The sequence below is a fragment of the Hevea brasiliensis genome, chromosome 4, assembly GCF_030052815.1.
Source record: "Hevea brasiliensis isolate MT/VB/25A 57/8 chromosome 4, ASM3005281v1, whole genome shotgun sequence".
Taxonomy (NCBI): domain Eukaryota; kingdom Viridiplantae; phylum Streptophyta; class Magnoliopsida; order Malpighiales; family Euphorbiaceae; genus Hevea; species Hevea brasiliensis.
Genome location: NC_079496.1, coordinates 4,747,259 through 4,770,019, shown reverse-complemented (window position 1 = coordinate 4,770,019; position 22,761 = coordinate 4,747,259). Strand labels below are relative to the sequence as shown.

The 22,761-nt window shown below is 33.8% G+C and overlaps 4 protein-coding genes across 4 annotated transcripts; 3 read left to right on the top strand and 1 right to left on the bottom strand.

Annotated features, from left to right (window-relative positions):
* The first annotated feature begins 9,002 nt into the window (after nucleotides 1-9,002).
* Nucleotides 9,003-13,079, top strand: LOC110673255 (protein LIKE EARLY STARVATION, chloroplastic). The gene is made up of 4 exons (XM_021836326.2): nucleotides 9,003-9,735; nucleotides 10,300-10,955; nucleotides 11,655-11,845; nucleotides 12,527-13,079. Exons 1-4 carry the CDS (start codon nucleotides 9,216-9,218, stop codon nucleotides 12,927-12,929), a joined length of 1,770 nt encoding a protein of 589 aa, XP_021692018.2. The 5' UTR covers nucleotides 9,003-9,215; the 3' UTR covers nucleotides 12,930-13,079.
* A 1,063-nt stretch (nucleotides 13,080-14,142) lies between these two features.
* LOC131179518 (DNA-directed RNA polymerase V subunit 1-like) lies at nucleotides 14,143-14,762 on the bottom strand. The gene is made up of 2 exons (XM_058146394.1): nucleotides 14,492-14,762; nucleotides 14,143-14,375 (listed from the first exon to the last, which is right to left on the bottom strand). Exons 1-2 carry the CDS (start codon nucleotides 14,636-14,638, stop codon nucleotides 14,244-14,246), a joined length of 279 nt encoding a protein of 92 aa, XP_058002377.1. The 5' UTR covers nucleotides 14,639-14,762; the 3' UTR covers nucleotides 14,143-14,243.
* Nucleotides 14,763-15,189: 427 nt separating this feature from the next.
* LOC110673289 (S-protein homolog 21-like) lies at nucleotides 15,190-15,868 on the top strand. The gene has a single exon (XM_021836368.2). The coding sequence runs from the start codon at nucleotides 15,235-15,237 to the stop codon at nucleotides 15,664-15,666; it is 432 nt and encodes a 143-aa protein (XP_021692060.1). The 5' UTR covers nucleotides 15,190-15,234; the 3' UTR covers nucleotides 15,667-15,868.
* Nucleotides 15,869-19,767: 3,899 nt separating this feature from the next.
* Nucleotides 19,768-21,566, top strand: LOC110673261 (calmodulin-like protein 8). Its single transcript, XM_021836336.2, has 4 exons — nucleotides 19,768-20,388; nucleotides 20,488-20,645; nucleotides 20,735-20,815; nucleotides 21,239-21,566. Exons 1-4 carry the CDS (start codon nucleotides 20,313-20,315, stop codon nucleotides 21,374-21,376), a joined length of 453 nt encoding a protein of 150 aa, XP_021692028.2. The 5' UTR covers nucleotides 19,768-20,312; the 3' UTR covers nucleotides 21,377-21,566.
* The last annotated feature ends 1,195 nt before the right edge of the window (nucleotides 21,567-22,761 follow it).

Sequence of the window (22,761 nt, the reverse complement as noted above, 5' to 3'; positions counted from 1 at the left end):
GAAAACTGAAATCCTAGTTGGATGGATTTCTAGTGGGTGATTGAATTCTTATAATTCTATTGATCATCCTCAGGTACATCCATTATTGGAATTACAATAAACTATAAGTGAGCAACTCCTTGCCCATCACATCTCATGTGAGGTTCAATCCTTTACCTAGCCCCTAATGCTCAAAATCTCAGGTACATCCATTATTGACTTATCTTGCATTAGTTAAGTTGATCCCATTGAGCCAGTAATTATGCAAATAATTTTAATGTCCTCAGGTACATCCAATATTGGCCACCAAACCATTTACATATTTACAACATCTCATGCTTAACAATTATTCTTAAGAAAATCTCTTAAATTAATTGCATCTCATGCAACTATTTAAAATTTCTTAAAATAATTGCCCCAATGGAGGGCTTATGTTATAATTACTTTAATTATAGCATTTCCAACTTAATCATTTGTTTGGAAGATTTTATAGCCATCCTAAATACTATTAAGGTCTCACTTTGCACATTATCCATTTAGCATGCATATATCATATAATTGCATACATTCCCATACATCTCATGCATTCATGGATAAGCAGTAAATATGGTATGATCATGGACTTTCTAAGGGATTCAATTCTGAGCCACCAAGAATTGAATCAGGGCATTCCTAGGTGCATTTCATTCATTCATTCATTTTACAAGAGTTGCTGAAGGAGTACATAATCAACACTTGATATTGAATTCCTCCCACTGGTCCCACCAATGCTCTTGACCTCCTTGAACTTCTTGCAATCCAATATTACATAGTAATCCTTGGCATACCAAGGCGAATTTACAAGAACTTAAATAAATGAAATTACAACCCAAAAATATTACAAACTTAATAATACATGCCCAAAATAAATTAAAATAAATTAATTAATTTACAATCCCAAAGAAACATAAAAGAAATAAATCCAATCACATTGGTCTTTTATAGTCCATGATCATCCATCATGCATATCACTATTTAACAATTAAATAAAACATACATACTTAAATTAAATTGAATATCTCATATTCAACTTAAAAATCCAGATTTGAATATGATTCAAATAAATTTAAAAATTCAGATTTGAATCACATTCAAACAACTTCAAAAATTCAGATTTGAATCACATTCAAACATTTTTTAAAAAATCAGATTTGAATCACATTCAAATATTTCTTAAAAAATCAGATCTGAATTTTATTGAATCAATTTTAAAAAATCAGATTTAAATATGATTCAAACAACTTTAAAAATTCAGATTTGAATCACATTCAAACAACTTTTAAAATTCAGATTTGAATCACATTCAAACAATTTTTAAAATTCTGATTTGAATCATAATTTAATTGTGTGATTAAAACAACTAATTAAACACTTTAATTAGTCAAATAATAGGCCTTAGATCATACAACAATTACAGAATTAAAAGCCAAACCTTGAACCACCCATGGAACCATTGTTGCCGCCAACAATGGTGGCTTCACCATGTGTGACGCCACATCTCATGATCCAACCAGCAATGAATCTCTTGATCTCATGATCAAACACACAATTAAATTATATAATCAACAATCTAAATGGCAAATATAGTGGCTCTGATACCAATTGAAGGAGCGGAAGCGTGAAAAACACAAGTTTATACCATTGAATTCAAAAATTTTCACCTAGGGCCACATGCACCATGCAAGATTTATTTTTATCTATTTGATTTCAATGATAAACAACATATTAAAACTCTTTTAATATGTTTTTGGATCTGTATTTGCCATTTAAGATTTTAAAATTAATCAGATTAATTTTAGAACCCTAGATTAAATCAAGAACAATTACACTAACCTCTTGATGTCTTTGCAGTGTCTGCGCCTTTGAGATTCGTCTTCAGGACACCAGATGTTGTCCCTCTAGCTTGTCCACACCAAGAACACCTATGGCAGCCCTTGAACAGCTTCTAAAGCCTTTTCTATTAATTAGAAATTCAAGTTCTGCCTTTTAAGAGATTAGAGATGCAAACAGGACACTAGAAACAATTTCTAGTGTTCTTAATTCAAGAGATTGATGGCTAATCTCTTTGAATTGATGAGAGATGAAGAGAAATAGCTGGAGAGGCTCAAAGTGGCGTGACAATTGAGAGGAGAGGCTGCTGGTTATTTTTCTTTTCATAACCACACTTAAATAGCTAGGTTAACACATTAAACCCTAGCCACATGTCACCTTTTGATTAGCTCTAGGTTTAAGTGACCCAATCACATTGTGCCAAGTGTCAAACCTATATTTAATCTTGATTTTAATCATCTTACATGATTAAAAACATTTGGCAAGCTTATGTGTAATCCCATGTGTCACCATCTCATGGTGCCACGTGTCACACTGCAAAATGACCAAAATGCCTGTGTCTTAATTTTGAGTTCTCAACCCAAAATAATTATTTTCTTCTTCTAATTAATTTATATCAAATATAAATTAATTAATTAATCTCTATTAATTAATTTCTCATCAATTAAATTCATATTTAAACACTTTAAATATAAATTTAATTTATACTACACATCCAATAATCTAGATTTGGTTTCAAGTCATGCTAGGGACTTTGCAATTTTATTGCAAACCAAATCTATTTAATTAATCAATTAAACTCTTTAATTAATTAATTAAATCATATTTAAATAGGTGATAACTTGTGTATGTGTGTGACTTACTAGGCTCATCACTAATTGGCAATGAGACATGATATCAACTCTTAATATCATCGTAACTCTTTCTTACCATAAATGATTTCTCTAAATCATTTTATGAACCTCATAGACCATGGTTAACACCTAGCATAGCATGCCATGGCCACCCAATTAGTAATAAGGTTTACCTTAAATGAACCTATAATCATATGTTACCATGCACTAGAATCTCTCTGTTACAAAATCCCAACTCAAGCTGGAGTCATGGTTTATGTCAAACTCCATTTGCTATGAATCTTATGTTCTCTTTTAATTCCAGTTCTTGATTAAAAGATTTTTCTCATCAGAAACTCTTTTCTGAATAAATCTATCTGTCTGCCAGAACTTGAAACATCAAGAACAATTAAATGAACATAGGATTTTATCTCTATTTACTTAGAGGAACAGATTCCTTCTTGATCAACACCTACCTCCATATATAACTAGCAGGAGCCAACACATGCCCATATACCCATACATAGTACAAGTATGAAAGCAGTATCAAACTCAAACTACCTATATACAAGATAATCGTGCTATCTCGTGTCTAAAGATTATATGCACTGATATGATTTATGACAAAACATTGACAAGAGTAAACTCCATGTGCTTGTCATAAGTGTCACTGGTTCGGCCTACTTATCATTTATAAGTGCCTATCATGTTTGTTATATGGCATGAGACTCACCATTCCATCTTATTTATATCTCATATAAATAACTTGGGAACAAACATGAATACAATCTTTCTGGATAAGTCATGTCCTTATTATGAAGTATCCTCGATTGTGAACCTATTTATGATACTTTGTGCTAGAAATATTGTCACTCATATTCTTAACAACTTAAGAATAATATTTCTAACAAAATATCAATGGACCTTTTCTATTACACATAAATATATTATGTAAACGGAAAAGTGGAAATGCCTTTTATTAATAAAATATGTACAGGATACATACTAAATGATATGCTCTAGGGCATACTACTAACAGTGGTGTACAATACGACATTGATCGAAAATTTTGTGTCATAGCTTAAGTTGTGTATGAATTGGCAACACTATGTTTATTAAATTGTTTGATCAAAATTGTGCTATAATGAGTTTTGATAATTTGTGAAATGTAATTGTGAAATATTTAAATTGTGATTTATCGATGAATGTTTTATGTACTGCATTTCAAATTTTTATTGTGTACCATTGAGTATTTTTATACTCAGCGATAGCTTATTTTGCTATCGCAGATAGGAGCAAGAAAAAAGCAGAGTAAGCTGCTGAACTGGAAAAGCCTTCACTGATTTTGTACGGGTATTATTTTATACTCAATGTAATTTAGTTTGATGTAAATAAATATTGTTCATATGTATTAATGTAAAGTTAAGCAGTTGTATTTATAAATTGTAATAATATTATTTTTGAATTTTATATCTGTAAATAAAACTTGTGAATGTAAATTAGCTTTATTGAATGCAATGTTGATCGAATTATTTTGAAATAGTTTGATTTGAGAAATTTGAGTTGATTTGGGATGGGAGTTGTGGAAAATTTTATTGGAAGCGTTTTTCTCAGCTATTTTAAAAACTGTTTTTTCAAAACACAGATGACACTCTGCCAAAATTTTTATAAAATTTGTTGAAAAATAAAATGGAACAAAAATTTTAAGTAGTTTTAAAACTTTGAATAAATAATTTTAATTCCTACCAAAATGCTTACCACTTCCAAAATGTAAGAAAATGGTTTTAAAATCCCTTGTAGGATACTTAATGAGTTATTAGTAAGTGAAATTTGATAGTTCATTAGGTATTCTACGGGATCATGTCATGCCTTACAGAGGGGTGAGGTGTGACACTTGTAGTGCGCGTGTCTCCTAGGCCCTAGGTTTCTATATAAAGCCGACGATGCTGCACGGTATAGGGCCAATGATGTTGCTCGGTATAGGGGAATAAATATTATACCTTGGCTTGGGTTCAGCCATACGGTCGAATGATGCTTATTGCTATGCTTTCTGTTGATGCTTGAGGATATACACGATGAGGGGCGACATCATGCTATAAAGAATAGTGATATTCAGTTTCTATGTTAAATATGCTAAACGACCCTCGATAAGTAGATTTGAGATCCTCTATAAGAGGAAAAGCCCTTGAATACGAGTAGGCTGGCCTAGATTGGGTGGAAGTCTAGGTGCGACACAAGACTACTATTCCGGCCAGGATGTGGCCCCGTGACAGTTAGTATCAAAGTAAGGTCAGTGCTTGCAATGGATAATAATCCATACCTCTCTTGAGGAACCTTTGGTTGTACAATGCATACGAGATACAAAAATAAATGGAAACGATGAAAAGCGATGGTTGTTAAATAAAACGATCAAAGCTAATCGTGTGTTCACATCGAGAAAGGGTGAGAGGAACATATAACCCTAAAAAACCCTCAAATGGGTGAAGGACATAATGTCCTCCTTAGAAATATATTGTGGCATGTAAAATGAATATGTGATATAATATGCGAGTGAGTATTCTTGATGTTATTGAGTCCTTAAGAGGTGGTTTGCTAGAGTGCAGTACACCAATTAAGGATTATCAATATAAAAGGATGCTAACGTGGGCAAAATAGGGTGCGAAATTAGCAAATGACATTCGCCAAGCAAGCAACATAATTTGAGACTTTGGTCAGACAAAAATGAGATGATCGATATTGAGAAAAATTAAAAAGATATGGGATGAATTATGTTCCCAGAACCATTGAGATGGTGAATGACCCTTGTCGGGTGATGAGATACAATACTCAAGATTGCTTAAAAGACTATGAAAGTCTTTGAGATGAGTGGGGACGAGTAAGCCCCAAGGATTGATAAGATGATTGTGAATTCTTAATAGACTGTGAAAGTCTTTCGAGATATGGGATGTGCTATCCCTAAGAGATTATGGAACTGATGGCTTATCTCATTGAGATGGTGTCTTATCCTAATTGAGTTAAGAGCTGGAATAATCGAGAACTACTTATTAGCTAGGAAAGCCTTCAAAATACCTTAATGGATTGCTAAGCCCATAAAGTATTTTGTGCGGGTCAAGAGATGGGAAATTTGAGATAGCTTAATGGTTATGAGAACCTTCGGAATGATGGGTTGAAATACCCTAATCGATATTGAGACGGTTGTTTTCTCCCCTAGAGAATAACCATTGCGGTTGGCTATTATAACCTTTAAATGAAGGATGGGACATGTATAGAGTTCCTCGAGATAAGAATGTTGCTATTCTATGAATAACATAGAAAGTGAAACTGTTGCTAGAGTGCAACTTGAGATGAGACGGTCATTGCTTGCCATTGATGGCAAGTCCAGATTATGCATAGATTCTATTGAATCCTATTTAATTACGAGGCGATAGTTGCTAAGAGCTGCTGAGGCTAAAATCAGCTATGAGATGAATTCGGAAAAGGGATAGGTGGATCCCAAATCATATTGCGTAGAAATTGAATTGGCTTACGATAGGCCTATAAAGGGTAAGAAACCCAAGATCGTCGATAGGCGGTAGCATTAAGAGATGGGTGTACGAACAATGGGTGTGCAGTAGGAAATGAGGGCAAAACTAGCATGAGCAATGACTTCCATGAGCATAATGCAAGTTCTAGAGGGAAACATGGTGATACACGAATTCGGTAATGTGTAAGTTTCTCTATTCATTTACATGACGACTATGTTGTTCATTATTAGCAGCCATAATATTATATTATAGCTTCGAAATTTAATACAATTACTTCCTTATGCTTGAGTTTATGTATAACACTATTATTTTGTGTTGTGATTATTTTGTGAGGTACATTACGATGGTGCAACCATAAGGCAAAGCCCCAAGAATAACTTAGCAAAGGCTCAATGATATTCATGCAGAGGCGTGTTCATCACAATACAGAGAAATGAAGCATCGGAGGAACCATCACAAAATGAGCCATAAAGAATTAAGTGGAGGGGAGTATGCAGATGATTGAATAGATCCATCAAAGCGAGAACTCGCTGGAATGCAATACCATGACAACAACAGCGGTAGTCGACAGGGTCATCGACTGTCTAAGTGGGGGAGGATGTTACAAGGAAGAAGATGGTAATGTCATTATTAATCAAGCGGGGCAGCTATTCCATCATTGATCGAGTGGGGCAGCTATGCCACAGTCATAACATGAGGAGGATATGAAGAATGTGTATGAAGACGGGCACAAGTTGATATAAAGATACATAAAAGAATCATGAGATCAATATGTGAGAACCAGACATGATGAATGATATGAAGAGGCACAAGATGTTTGGGAGAGCTTTGTTCAACAAAAGGCAAAAAAAAGATGACAAGAGCTGTGCGGGGAAAATCGATGAGGACATCGATTGTCTAAGTGGAGGAGAATGTAAGGGGGCCAGCCCGTTACCCTATAAAGATTGGCCTAACCTAGCCGAGCTGTAGGCCTATAAGATGGTTAAAGGGCACAATTGATGAGAATGAGAAGTTTGACGGACACTTTTATAAATATGGAAAAGTATAGTGGAGTGTAACCACTGAGACATATTGATGTCTCCTCCTGCTAGAGGTCACTTTGTTCCTAATGCTCTTTAGGAGGGTGTGACTAGTTGGCCATTGGTGAGCACAGTTGGGCCCAACTAGTTACTAAGTTTGCTGTAAAGCTCTCCATCATCTCCAGGATCACTGGTGCAAGGGCGTGACTCTAAGTGAGCTCCCTACGTACTCATTGTACTAGACGGCGGGTATCGTGCTCTTGTGAGATAGGAGCTTAGTGTCTCCATGAAGAAGGAGCTTCATGGACACTACAAGGCCGAGGGGCTTGTAGTGCGCTTGTCTCCTAGGCTCGAGGTTTCTATATAAAGCCGACGATGCTGCTCGGTATAGGGCCAATGATGATGCTCGGTATAGGGGAACAAATATTATACCTTGGCTTGGGTTCAGCTATACGGTCGGATGATGCTTATTGCTATGCTTTAGGTTGATGCTTGAGGATGTACACGATGAGGGGCGACATCATGCTACAAAGAATATTGATATTCGGTTTCCATGTTAAATATGCTAAACGACCCTCTCGATAAGTAGATTTGAGATCCTTTATAAGAGAAAAAGTCATTGAATACGAGTAGACTGGCCTAGATTGGGTGGAAGTCTAGGCGTTGCACGAGACTACTATCCGGGTCAAGATGTGGCCCCATGACACATTGAGCTCGGGACCGAACCTAGGATGGGATTTTCCGCGTCCACCTATTTTCGTCGCCTCCAGCTCCTGACATTCTAATGCCGAAAGATGAAATCGCGCCACCACCATCTATACTGCCGGATATGCTGACATCTATCGACCCTTTTTGTTCGGTTTTCTTCTAGGGAATATAGTATAATAATTTAGATATGATCTTGTTTGGCATTAAAATTTAAAAACTGAAATTATTTTTTTTAAAATAAAAATATTATTTTTAACACTATTAAAAAATAATTAAAAAATTATTTTATTATTTTAATATTTTTATAATTAAAATTATTAAATTTAATTTTTAATTAATTTTTATTAATTTTTAATTAATATATTTAAAAAAAATAATTTTCTCAACATCAATTTTGAGGATAATACTAAATGGGCCTTAATCTGTTGAGTTATTTTCAATTTAACATTGATACAGCATATGATCCTGTAATTAAGAATAAATTATCACGAGTAATCACTCTTTTTGTTAATTATTGAACTCTTCTAGAAATGTTTATTATTAATTGATATTTAGTTAATTTTTTTTAATGAATAACATAATTTGTTTGAACATAAAAGAATTAATTTGTTCTTAATTATTTTTTTTAAAACAAATTTAGTAAAAGAGATTCTTCAATTGAAGTCAGAGCCAGAGATTGATGCGGCTGATTAAGTCTTTGACATTTCTCTTTTCTTTATACTGTTTTGGTCATTTTTCCACTTTTTTTGAAAGGAAAAATGCCAGGGTTTTCCAGATCCCGTGAAATTTACAGCTAATGAATCAGAAATTCAATTCAATAATTTAAATGGGAAGGAAAATAGGAGAGGAATGCACTCGACACGTGCCTTCCGAGACCCCACAGGATTCTCCCATCTGTTATTATTATGCCGCGTGTCAGTGAACCCATATCTGTCTACCCCAACTTTTAATTTTCAAATTAAAATCGTAATCGTCACAAACGAAAAAACAGTTATTTTCCGTTAAACGTGAACCAAACAATACATAGTATCTCCACTTTCCTCTAATCACAAGCAAATCACCTCTTTCTCTTTCACTTTCTAAAAAAAAACAAAAAGAAGAGAGAAGAAAAAAAAAAAAAAAAAAGAGAAAATCGAAACGATAGATTACGCTTCACTCAATCAAGCGCTAACTTCGAGAGCTAACTCCAGAAAAGAAAATAAATTAAAATCCACCGCCGCTCGCTCACTTCCAAGTCCCATATCTCGCTGATCACACGACGTCCGTGTTTCTTTCAAACCAAAATGGCGTCCAAACTCGGCGCTTGCTCACGCGCAACCACACGCTATGCTCATTTCCAGAAAACTGGGAAACCCCTGTTTTTACCTCTGGAACAATCCCTATTCGCCGATAAATCGAGAACCAGGATCGTTGGAAGCTCGAGAATTAGGGCTTCGAATGATGGGAACTCGTACCTGGACATGTGGAAGAACGCCGTCGATCGCGACAAGAAGACTGTTGAGTTCCAAAGAATCACTGAAAGAGTGTCCGGAACCGACAATGGTAATGATGCTGATAATGATGGTGGTTGGAACATGAATTTGGAGAAGAAAAGCGAAGATTTTAAGAAGATTTTGGATGTTTCCAAGGAGGAGAGGGACCGCACTCAGCGAATGCAGGTCATTGATCGGGCCGCGGCAGCGATTGCGGCTGCTCGTGCCATACTGAAGGATAGGCAGTCTGGAAATGATAAGGCAAATGACGACGGAGCTAGTAGCAATTTAACCCGTGAACGCGGAGGCGGAGCGGAAAATAATCAAGACGGTAAAATGGTTATTTATTTACTTTATTTTGAGCTTTATATATTTGAATTGTTTCGGCCATCTCGGGATTTAATGGATTGGGATTTTGTGAAGGATCTTTAATTTTTGGGAAGTGGGAATTTTTACCTGTTAGTACATACGCTCTGATTTGTGTTTTCTGTTCTGTTATTAAAAATCATAATTAATGCTATTACTCTGAAAGCTTAATAAATCTCAAATTATCAAACTATTAGAGAGAGAGAGAGACAGAGACAGAGACAGAGACAGAGAGAGCATTTGTAATAATTCAAAACTTGGAGTCATTGAGTAAAGCACTTCTGCATACTGCATCATGAATTACTGAGTTAGTAAACAAGTGACAACATTTGTTTGCCAATATTCCTTGCATATGATAGTTGCCTTGATACAATTCTTTTGTGGGTTGGAAAGGCGGATGTGAGAGTGGCAGTTCTGAAATTTTTTAACATTTAGACGATCACTTTGTTTCAGTCACATTCACTAGACAGTGATTTTTGCAATGTTATAAGTTGAAGTCCTTCAGATTTTAATCTCTTTTATTATGCAGCTTTAAATAATGGAAGCGTTTTTCCCTCTCCATCTGAGACTTCTGGAAATGGAGTACCTGGGCCAGATTTTTGGTCTTGGACACCTCCTCCTGGTACTGAGAAGACTCAATATGACGCTGACTTGTTGGAAGCTAAAAGATCTTTGATATCTCCTATTTTGGCAAGCCCTGTGGCAATGAAAGAGCGATGTTTGGATTTTCTCAATATTCCACTTGAAAGTAAACTCTCAGAGAGTAGCTCCAACCCTCCTATTCCTCCTTTGCAATCACTGATGGAGGTTAAAAAAGAAGAGGTCTCCATATCTAGTCCTGATATGCCTTCTCTAAAAGAGGAAGAGCAAGAACTTAATCTTTTATTTCATGCACATGAACTGGAAGCGGCTTATGTTCTTGATGAAGTTGACGATGAATTTTCTGGAGTAGATCCAAATGGATCGAGGTGGTGGAAGGAGACAGGAATTGAGCAAAGACCTGATGGTGTTATTTGCAGGTGGACTATGACCAGGGGTGCTAGTGCTGACCAAGATGTTGAGTGGCAAGAGAAGTTTTGGGAAGCTTCTGATGAGTTTGGTTATAAGGAACTTGGTTCAGAGAAATCAGGAAGAGATGCTACTGGAAATGTATGGCGTGAGTATTGGAGAGAATCAATGTGGCAGGTTAGTAGGTTTGTTTTGATGAATTGCACTTACTTTCTGTTTGCTTCCTACATACTGGATTCTGTAATGTAGGTTATTCAAATTGGGCTAGACAATTTATCAAAATGGAAATTGTATAATAATGAACACCTTAGCAACTTAGATTGGCCCATCCGTTCGTTGCTTAGTCAAGAGCTTATGGAATGATTGTTAAGGTTGGTAATAGTGTTTGTTAATAAGTGCTTAATACTTCTTTAATCCCAATTGATTGTTTGTTGTAGTGCCAACAGCCAAAGTCTTTGCATTGTAAGATATAAAGTGCTTCATGCATGATTAAAAAAAAAAGTCTCCAGCAACAGTAGAAGTGTTTAGCTGTTTCAATTTTTAACTGAGATTCTGATTAATGATTTTCTCTTGGTTTGATTGGATAAGAAAAAAAAGTAAAGGGCAAACACATTTTGCTTTTTTATGAAGAGTACCTTGTTGCTATGTCAAAAGCCGCATAATTAGCTTGTATTGCACTGGTATCTTTTATCTTTTGTTTTTTTCGAATCAAAACTTGTCCATGGGAGATCAAGAAAATTCTACTATAAACATTCAAGCGAATAGCGTGTTAGCCCAAATACGCATTTCTCTAGTTTAATCTTGCAATGCTGTGTTTGCATTAAAAAAAATGATGTATATGAGTATAAATTCTTATTGTCTATTTGATGCTTGCAGGAATCTGGGCTTATGCATATGGAGAAAACTGCAGACAAGTGGGGGAAGAATGGAAGAGGTGATGAGTGGAAAGAGGAATGGTGGGAACATTATGATGCCTCCAACCAAGCTGAGAAATGGGCACATAAGTGGTGCACTGTTGACCCAACCACACGGCTTGAGGCTGGTCATGCTCATGTATGGCATGAAAGGTACCAAATTCCATATAGATTGGATAATATTTGCAGTCTTCTGTTATCCTTGAGAACTTACTGTAATCAACTGTAATATCACTTTGGACATGGACTAACTAATCAAATATCCTTTCCAACTCAAAGTAGATTCTATTGCAAATATATGAATAGATTCAGACATCTTAATGCTAACTCTGGGACAAAGATTTCTAGTGCACACGGAAGTCACAGAATCTCAGCAGTTCTGAAATTCTGTACTGTTATTTGGACCTCGCATTTAAGTTTGTACAAAATTAGTTGGATAATTTTATTAGGAATCTTGGAATATTACTGTTCTCATGGAGTCTAACTTGCATTATAGTTGAGTTATTTCAATGTATGTGCTATAATGTTATATCCAGTCTGTAAGAGATACAGGGTATGCAGAAAGTGATGGTTTTATTCACACTTCTCCTATGTTATACGTACAGCAACATGTGTTTGCTATTCTGAAATGGTTCAAAAAACACTTGAGTTTATACTAGGCTTCCAGTAATGTCATATTCTTGAAAGATGGGTCTTTAGAACCAGTATTTCTTAATAAAACCTTTGCAGCTAATTATACTTGTGTATGTTCATATGCATATGTGTTTTTAATTTTGGCTTTTTCTTTTTTTTTTTTTGAGAATTTTAGTTGATATCTTGCGTTACCTGGTGCAGGTGGGGTGAGAAGTATGATGGACATGGTGGCACCATAAAATACACTGACAAATGGGCTGAGCGATGTGAGGGTGATTGCTGGACAAAGTGGGGTGATAAATGGGATGAACATTTTGATCCAAATGGTCGCGGTGTCAAGCAAGGGGAGACGTGGTGGGAAGGTAAGCAAGGAGAACGGTGGAATCGCACTTGGGGTGAGCGCCATAATTGTTCTGGATGGGTTCACAAGTATGGAAAGAGCAGCAGTGGGGAGCACTGGGACACACACGTGGCGCAGGAGACATGGTACGAGAGATTCCCACATTTCGGTTTCTATCACTGCTTTGATAACTCAATCCAGCTCCGGGAAGTTCCAAAGCCGTCTGACCGTCATGAAGTTCTGAAGCCATCTGACCTACATTAAGCATAAATTTTGTGTTTTCTTCTATATGTTTTATCATCCATTACTTTTCTGCCTTCATTAATTTATAATTCCTTGCAGACTGAACTAGTATTGCACATAAGTCACAGAAACCCTTTTTCATGAATTGCATCATATTTTCTTTTGTCAAAATAGCACAATCTAGTATTGCATTTTCTCATTGAAATCTTTTTGTCCTGTGTCCTCTAAATTCCAATATATTTATTTGCAAATTAATTTCTGAAACAGATTTCATTTTGTCATCTGCCCTAGTAAATTAGAGTAGGCGGGCATTGAGTTATGCTTATGGCTGATCTATAGTTGAATCCAGTATTTTGAAAGGTGTGGGATGATTTGTTAGGGCATAGGTTTATTTACCAATGTCAGTGCAAAAATTGCATGCGGTCTGCTAGAGGTGATGGTTTGTACTTGATGAATGTACCTGAAAAACAATTTCAGAAATACCATATTTGGAAAAGGTGACCAAATTTTAGAAGATAAAACCTTGAATCACCTTTGCTAGCGTGTTATGCATGCGATAGGGAAGTTCATAAATTGCTTTGTTAATTGTCTAGAAGAATGGGCTATAAAATTGAAATTACAAGTACACTAGTATCTTCTAATCGGAAAATTTTATAGTGCATCGAGAGCATATAAATTTAGTATTAAACGGGGAATGTCGGTCCTATTACAAAACATAATTTAGTGTATATATACACCTGGTATATCTAAGAATTTTCCACATCATACTTTATAGTTAACCTTAAGCATTGAGCCAGCGCTTACGTGAATAGAGATTCTATCCGGCATTTTGGTTTTCTCTGCATCCCAACCAGACAATGCATTTGATTTCAACACACTTGTCATGATTCTCATCTTAAGCCCTTTTTCCCCAGTCAACACCAGCATCCCAATCACTGGGCCTCTCAGTTTCTTCCTGAGGTTTCATTGAAGGGGCATCAGTCGCTTGAGTTTTCCTTGTTCCCCAACCAGACCAAGCGTTTGTCTCATCTCCATTTTTCTCAGTACTTTCACTGACATTCGTCCGTCAAGCAGCTGCAGTATCCCAACTGCTGGACAGGTCAGATTTTTCTGGTACTTTCATTGCAGGGAGATCAGATGCTTCCATTTTCCTTGTTCCCCAACCAGACCAAATGTTTGTCTCATTTGCATTATTTTCTATCTTTTCATCTGCAATTACCTGCCAAGTAGCTGCAATATCCCAACCACTGGACTTTGTTAGATTCATTAGCAGTGTCTTCAAAGATGGGCTTACCAGAACCAAAATTGTGCTCTGGAGACAGGTTCCAGTCAATTTCATCCTTCAAGATTAAGATCATCAGCTTCTGTACCTAAGCAGGCAGTAACTGATTCTTCTCCATTTGCAGAACTTCTCACCATATTTAAAAATTCATGCACGTGAATTCTACCATCTTGATTAAAACAGGCCTGGAAAAGAGAAATGATGACATTGAAATGACACATGGAAAATAATTGCGAAGTGTAACCTGTCACTGGCAATTCTATAACAGCTTTCGGAGAGAATTGTGAATGGAAACCCATACCTCCTTCTGGTCCCAGAGCAAATCAAATCGTGATCCTCTACCAACTGCCACACGCTTACCCCACGAATAAGATGCAATATGCTGGATAAAGTATCCACATGGCATGTCTCTGCAACTCTCTGAATTTTCATGGGTTCTGTCAGCCATAAACAAGGATGATCATTTTGGCAAATTGATATAAATACCTTTCAAGGGACTATAAAATAATATAGAGAGTCCCATTACAAAACATGATTTCTTGATTTTTGATTAGTTGAGTATAAATATTTTAGACACCTAGTTTCTAAGAATTTTCCGTGCTGAATAATCCCTCCTTTTAATTATACATCATACTCATGGTTAAGTTTAAGCACTAAGCCAACACTTGAATGGTCTAAATGCTTGCTTGAACTCGAATTTTTGTCTTTTTAAAAAAATTTTATTTTGTCCAAAGTTAAAAGATACACGTATTATCAAGCTAAATTTGTTGAGTGCTTACTTTATAAAATGAATGTTGGGTTCAAATCTTCATACACTTTGACATCAAAATTTATAATAAGTTAACATGCAAGAGAATTGATACAGCAATTTTATGACGAAAACACTAGATCAGGGGTCATGCATAACCAGTGGCATTTCCTTTTGTCCACTTTCTCAGCTTCATGCATAATAAGTGAACACATAAAAGAAACTGCCTATAAAAGAAGTAGCTTTGGGTTTAAAACCATATGCACTTTACAAAAGCAAAATGAACTAAACCAACCATGAGAGCTATCAAAGGCTATGTGGCTTTATTCCTGCTATTAATATTGGGCATGGGTGAAGCTTGTCTTGGAATAAAAATTGGGGAAAGATACAATGTGTACATTATCAACGACTTGAACCAAGACGTGTTGAATGTTCATTGCAAATCCAAAGATGACGATCTGGGTGCCCATAAATTACAAGTTAAAGAGAAATTCCACTTCACTTTTCGAGTGAATTTATGGGGAACGACACTGTTTTGGTGCAATTTCAACTGGGGTAATAATATCAACCATGGAGGTGGTTACCGCATCTTTTGGTACAAGGATGATCTTCTTCGTAAATGTGGTTACAAAGAAAAAGAGTGCACCTGGTCAGCAAGAAACAGTGGTATATACTTGAAGAATGTCCCTGAAAACCAGTTTCAAATATTTTATGAATGGCAATGGTAATTAATGGCTTGAATCTAGTTAAAAACAGCCCTACCCAATTTCTCCATTGTTATTCATTGGGTTAGTATTTGATAAAATGCTTTAGCTATATATATATATATTCAGAGATCTCTCCCACTGAATATTCAGAGATTTGATGATCCAACCTTAAAATTTGAGGGCATTACTTCTTCATAATATATGTGGAGTGTCATATGTTAAATTTTTTTTTTCTCTCTTATTTAAATAAATAAATAAGAAAGCTTCTTAGTTAACGAGTTTACCGAGCCAAGAGTATTAGAAAATGTCTTAATTATCAAGTAGATTCGACCAAGAGCATCGATGAAACTGTTACCATTGATATTGAATATATATATATATATATATATATATATATATATATATATATATATATATATATATATATATATAAACATGTAACCAACCTTTATTACAGACAGATGCTTAAAATACTGTATTTAATTTTTTTTTTTCAACATTTACATTGTTATTATTATTAATATCATTAATTTAATAATTAAATAGTTATTTTATAATATAAAAAATTTTCAATGGTGGAAAGAATTATGGAGATTAGACATCAAAATCTGTGTACTGTATTAATTACTAATAGAAAATCATTCTATTTCGAAAAAGCATAAGGATAAATAGGTCCATGCATGTATTTTATTGTATTTCCCTCATGCAGAGGCAAAATAAGATATCTTGCTAGCTTTTATTTATTTATTTATTTAAATATTACACTTATAGCATGAGGTATTCTAGGATAAGCTTTCACTTACTGAAGTAAAGTCCTCCCCAGATGATCTTAACGGCTAGCTCCTTTATTAATATTGCCAATCATAATATTTTTCATACTTGTTTGCAAAAAAATTCATCAAGTATATAGCATCGTCTCTTGCAGACCAAATGCAATTTTTGTAATTACATTTGCGAGCGAGCCCTTTTCCATACCAGAACACCTTGTAACCACCGCCTCTACCATTACCCCAATTGAAATTGCACCAGAAAAGTGTTGTTCCAAACAGGTTGACGCGAAAACTGAAATGAAATTCAGTGTTAACTGGCAGTGCATGGGGACCCAAATCATCGTCTTTAGATTTACAATGCAAATTGAGGATGTTGTTGGTCAAGTTATTCACAATATGAACATGATACTTTGGGAATATACCTTTGACGGCATGGCAAGGCCAAGGCTCGCTCGCAATCAAAGCTAATACAAGTAGGAGGGCCAACTGGTTGCTTAAAGGTCTCATCATTCTACCTCCAATCAATTATGCATGCTATGGTTTTCCCGGCTGATACTGTTCGTTATTTTTATAGAGCTTTTACAGTACCTTTCCCTACCGTTTCTCCTACCTATATAGTTTTCTGTACGTTTGATCTTGGACAAATATTGGTGAAGGGCAACAGTGAGATCATACATAATCACTCTTCCAGTTAGATACGTTTGAGCCACAAATAAAATTGGTGCATGCCAATTTCGTTGCAAAATCTTATTCAGAAGAATTTAATTTGCAGCCAAAATTCATGAGAGCTTTTAGCAAATACAGGGTCATCTTATTCCTTCTTGCCTTTGCTGTTACGATATGCAATGAAGCCAATACCATGCATAAATTATCAATACCTTGAACACGATAAGTACAACAATAACCTCCTCAAGCTGCAAATTTAAAGACGATAATATATCTAGGTGACCCTTATGCTTTTGGGGTGGTGGTGCAAATTCAACTTGAGAAACAATTATGGAGGAGGTTAGAGGTTATCACATCTGGTAGGCAAGTGTTAAAATGATTGAGGAATGCATTTAAATTGAGTGACTGGCGAAGGTAATGACTCGTGAGGCTCAAACTGCCTTAATCTGCTCAATTGTCCTATTTTTTCTTTTGATATTTTGACAATTTTTAAAGGGGATGGAGGTTCTCTGGTTTTATTCTTGATCTCATATACTATGAGATAAACACTTGATTATTAGGCCATCAAGAGAGAGCTTGATTGTGTTCCTCCATTTTTTAGGATTAGAAATGTCTCGAGTTTGAGTCACTTGTTTTAATCTACTTAATAATAATCATATGAGAAAGAAGGAGAGCTATCTTCTACTAGTCCACCAATTGTTATGCAGCCCATTGTACCTTCATTAAATAAAAAAAACTTAATCACTACATTAATATTTATCATGATTTTAATTATCAATATGAAATCTATCTATCGTGTTAATTTCTAATATAAAATTACTTAATTCTAGTAAATAATTAATAAATTAATTAAAACACATTCAATTATTTATACAACATATAAATACCATAAAATTATTATTATTATTATTATTATTATTATCCATAATTAAATTTATTTCGAACTTAAACTCTAAGGGGAAACCTACAATTGCTGCAATTAAATTAGGAAATCAACATTTGAGAAGACAAAACTGAAATGATCCACAAACCCATATTTTAATTTTTAATTAGAATTAAATGAGTAAAAAAAAAGACCTAGTCCACGATTTCTTAAAAAATCTGCACTGTAAAAAAAATAATTATTTCATATAATTCTATATGCAATAATTATATATATAAAATAAATAAAATTTAATTATTAATTATAATAATTCTCTCATAAAATTCATTATAATCAAAAGTGATGTGCCATTGCATTAAATTAACAAATGCGATGGGCTTGGTTTCGGGGTGGTCTTCTAATATAATCAAATGCGTCAATGTGGGCCGATTCTCCAAGCTCAGCTCAAATTTATTTACTTTCAGTAATTTCGGCCATTTTCTTTTCCTAGGATTGGTCAAGTCAAAGGACCTTTTCAATTTCTACCGATCTCCACTCAAACACATTTATTTGCTTTTGAAGCTTCAAAGTCCAACTCTTGGACCATGACTCCCGTGAATTCTATCTAGAATAATATTTAATCAATATTAAATTTATATTTTTTATTATTAATATATTATATTAAATTTCATATTAAATTATATATATATATAAAAGAAGGAGGAGAAGAAAAGCCAAAGGGGCATTTGATGTTGTTTGGTTGTTTGGAAAGAGCATTAAAGAGAAAACGCGTCGACAGCGAGTCACACATCAATTCCAATCTTCATTTATGACTCAAGGTTGTCACTTCATTAAATGTTTCTCCATTGCTACTCCTACTACTTACTTACTAATCGCTTTAATTTATATAAATTATTATTTGATATATTTGTTTAATACTACCTCCCAGACGTTTCCATGGCGGCACAAAATAGTTTGGGTTGCAAATATAATATTTTCTCATATTTGGATCACAATCTAATCCATTAATTCTAATGTCTTTCATTCTATAATGTTTGTATTCTTAAATATAGGGATTGCATTGCACTCAGTCGACTAATGGAGTACAATTGGCTATAGCTGGTGCAGTTTTCTACTAGTCTTGTGCGATTAAGTTTTGAGATAGTGCAAATTGTTAAATTTCTATATATATACCTAATTGAGATTTACTAAGGATAATGAAATAAGTAATGGGATTATGCAATTTTAACTATTAATTATGTATTATATTATATAAAATATGTCAAATTTATATTAGTTCAATTATATTTACCACTTCACTTTCCTTTTTTTCCTTTTCTTATAAAAATATTATAATATTAATATAAAATAATTACAATATCTACGGTATAACATATAATAGAGATGATAATGGATAATATATTTATAAAGATCGCTTTATTTAAATTTGATTAATATTTTTAATATTTAAATTTATCTTAAATTTGATTAAAAATTATTTTTATTATTTAAATTTAATTATTATTATCATTATTAGAAATAAATATAATTTATAAAAAAACTATAAATATTGTTAAAAAAAATATAGTTTATATTTAATTAATTATTTAAATAATAAATATTTAATATAAAAAATTTAAATTTAATATAGATATTATTTTTAAAAATTTAAATTTATTTCAAATTGGACCGCATACCGTTTCAACCTAGTTATATTGAATTTCAAAAATATTGAAGGAGTCATCATTGTATGTGCACATCACTCGTCTGCTCACGGCGCTAGGATTACGAACCGTAATAAAATAAGAGAGGCATAAAAATCTTGCTGTGAGAACACCGAAGAGCAACAAGTCTCTCTCATCTCATCTCGTGCAAGCAAGACACAGCGCAGCGTGGGTTTTGGTTAAGACTTAAGGCCTTTCCTCTTCGTTTACTCTTTGAATGCTCTTTGTCTCCTAAACATCAAACCCTTACAGCTGTCCTATATTTTCATCAATTATATTATTATTCACATCTCTATACACTATTGACTTCAACAATTTAATTTTTCTTTTATAAAGATAAATATAATTATATATAGCATGCAGATGCAGATGCAGAGCAGAGGGAAATGAAAGGGTCAGAGTTCAAGAGAGAGAGTTTGATTCTTTCTTCTTAGATAAAAAAAAAAATTATAATTATATATAATTCTTTTATCATATAGTATATTATTAAAAAAAATTAAATAAAAAAAAAATTCACTACACTTACCACCACATTGGAATTCTACATAAACCCAGCTAAGATTGAGCTATACTTGCTCTCCTTCTCTCTCTCTCTCTTTCTCTCTCTCTCAAGAACTTGAAGAATTGAATTTGAAGATTCAAGAAATGGCAGACGCACTCACTGAGGAACAGATTGTTGAGTTTAAAGAAGCCTTCTGTCTGTTCGACAAGGATGGAGATGGTCAGTTGATATCTAATTTTCTGCTCTGTTTTCTTATTATATATATTCTGTTTGTTTCTATTCTTATAATTAATTGATATAAGTTGAATTTCACGTTAGGATGCATTACTGTGGAGGAATTGGCGACGGTGATTAAGTCTTTGGATCAAAATCCGACTGAAGAAGAACTCCAGGACATGATTAGTGAAGTGGATGCTGATGGAAATGGCACTATTGAATTTGCTGAATTCTTGACCTTAATGGCCAAAAAAATGAAGGTAATATTCAACATTCTCACATAAATTATTTACAACACAGGCACTCCATTGTGAATCCCTCATCTCTTCTTCCTTTTTCTATTGAACAGGAGACTGATGCAGAGGAAGAACTTAAAGAGGCTTTCAAAGTGTTTGACAAGGATCAGAATGGGTATATTTCAGCTAATGAGGTAATTACTTTCTTTAAAAATTATAATCTACCCTTATTTTTTAGAGATTCAAAACATGCCTACTTGGTTGACAACTGTACTTCTGTCTCTCCTTTTTGTGGAGGGTTAGCGTTGACAAAATTCCGACGTCCAATAATAATAATAATAATCATAATAAAACTATTATTATATATGAACAAGTCTACCACGTGTAATTATTTCAAATGCTTAGAATTTATTTATTTATTTTGATGTAGTAGTTTAACATTAATTGACACGTAAGCTGTACCATTCTGCATGCAATGAACATCGACCAATTTGATACGAGACAATGCATTGGGGTTAAATGGGGTTTGATTATTATTTAATTTACCAAAGGGAATCTAACTAAATTAATTAAAAATAAATAATTTGCTGTGTGTTTGTTTGTTTGTTCATGTGTAGCTGAGGCATGTCATGATCAATTTAGGGGAAAAGCTAACCGATGAAGAGGTGGAGCAGATGATTAAGGAGGCTGATTTGGATGGTGATGGCCAAGTTAATTACGATGAATTTGTTAAAATGATGATGACTGTGGATTAAAATTAAAATTAATTCGTTCATTTTTCTACCAAATTAAAGTGCTCCAAAAAAACAATTAAGCGTTTGTATTGTCTCTTCCCGTTTGTTGTTGTATTAGGCATGTCGAAATTATTTTGTCAATGATCATAACGTAGAATGACTTGAATATTCACCATTTAATTTCATTCAAATTGTGAATTGCATTCCTTCATTTGTTCAAGTTATTTTTTATTCACAGAAATAAGGTTGAATACATTACAACGAAAATTCTCCACCAGCCAACTTTAATTCATTGACACTCCTCACAACTTCAGATTATAAGGTCTAAAATTTGGACACTAATCAAAATAAATAAATAAATAGGGAAAATGATCCATCTCAAAGAAGGAACATGTATAGATGTAGAAATTTCTACAACTTTTGTGGTTTCTAAAGTGGACCTTGGGAAAAAGGGCCAATGGTCGGCCCCCAGCCTTTTTAATTTTCCAATGAACTTTGTTTTTCCCTCTTTCCTTTTGAAAAAGTGAGCATTAGCCCCATCTCACCGTCACCATCTTTTCCCTTTTGACCATCACTATTCTTTTCCTTCAAAATAATTTGATAGCATTCCACGGTGTTCTCTTCTAATACTATTTTCTTTAAAAATTAAATTTAAATTCTTCTCTTAAAAAAAATAATAGACTTTACTATTATATTCAATACTAATTAATTATAATTTTTAAATTTTATTAAATTTATGACCAATATATTTTACGATTCGACTTTAAAAATACAGACGGAGACATAAAATTATAAACTAGTCCTCAACTTTAAGTTATTATTTCATCCCTGTACTTTATCATCATAATTAATAATTCGATCTCTATAGTTTGTAACTTAATGATTGAGTCTATAACATTTAATTTTATCAATAATATAATTTAATAATGTTGTGGAAATATGTAATTCTCATAATCCATGTTTTAGTTGTGATTGGATTGGGTTAAATTTGCTTTCAAACCAATCCAACCCGACATGTATTAGTTGAAATTGGTTTGTAGTAAACTGACTCAACCTCAATGTAGAAATAAGTCGGTTCATATCGAGTCAAATTTGGGTTATTTCATTTTGCACAACGCAATGAACCAATAATATGTACACAAAACTTTATAGTTTAAAACCATGAGATTTGATAATTTTCCATTTTTGTTCATGTTGTAAAAGTTTTGAAAATTTAGTTACATTTCAAATTCAATTAATCAAGCACCATCCCTTCTTTTTTTTTTTTTTTTTTTTTTGAAATGCCCGTTCCATTTATTTAGTGACAATGAAGCCATGATCTTCAATAGACTTTGCTAGAAGTCAATCTTTTGGTTCCACTCGCAACAATATTCAAGAATATAATTCTGTTCAATAGAAAAAAACCT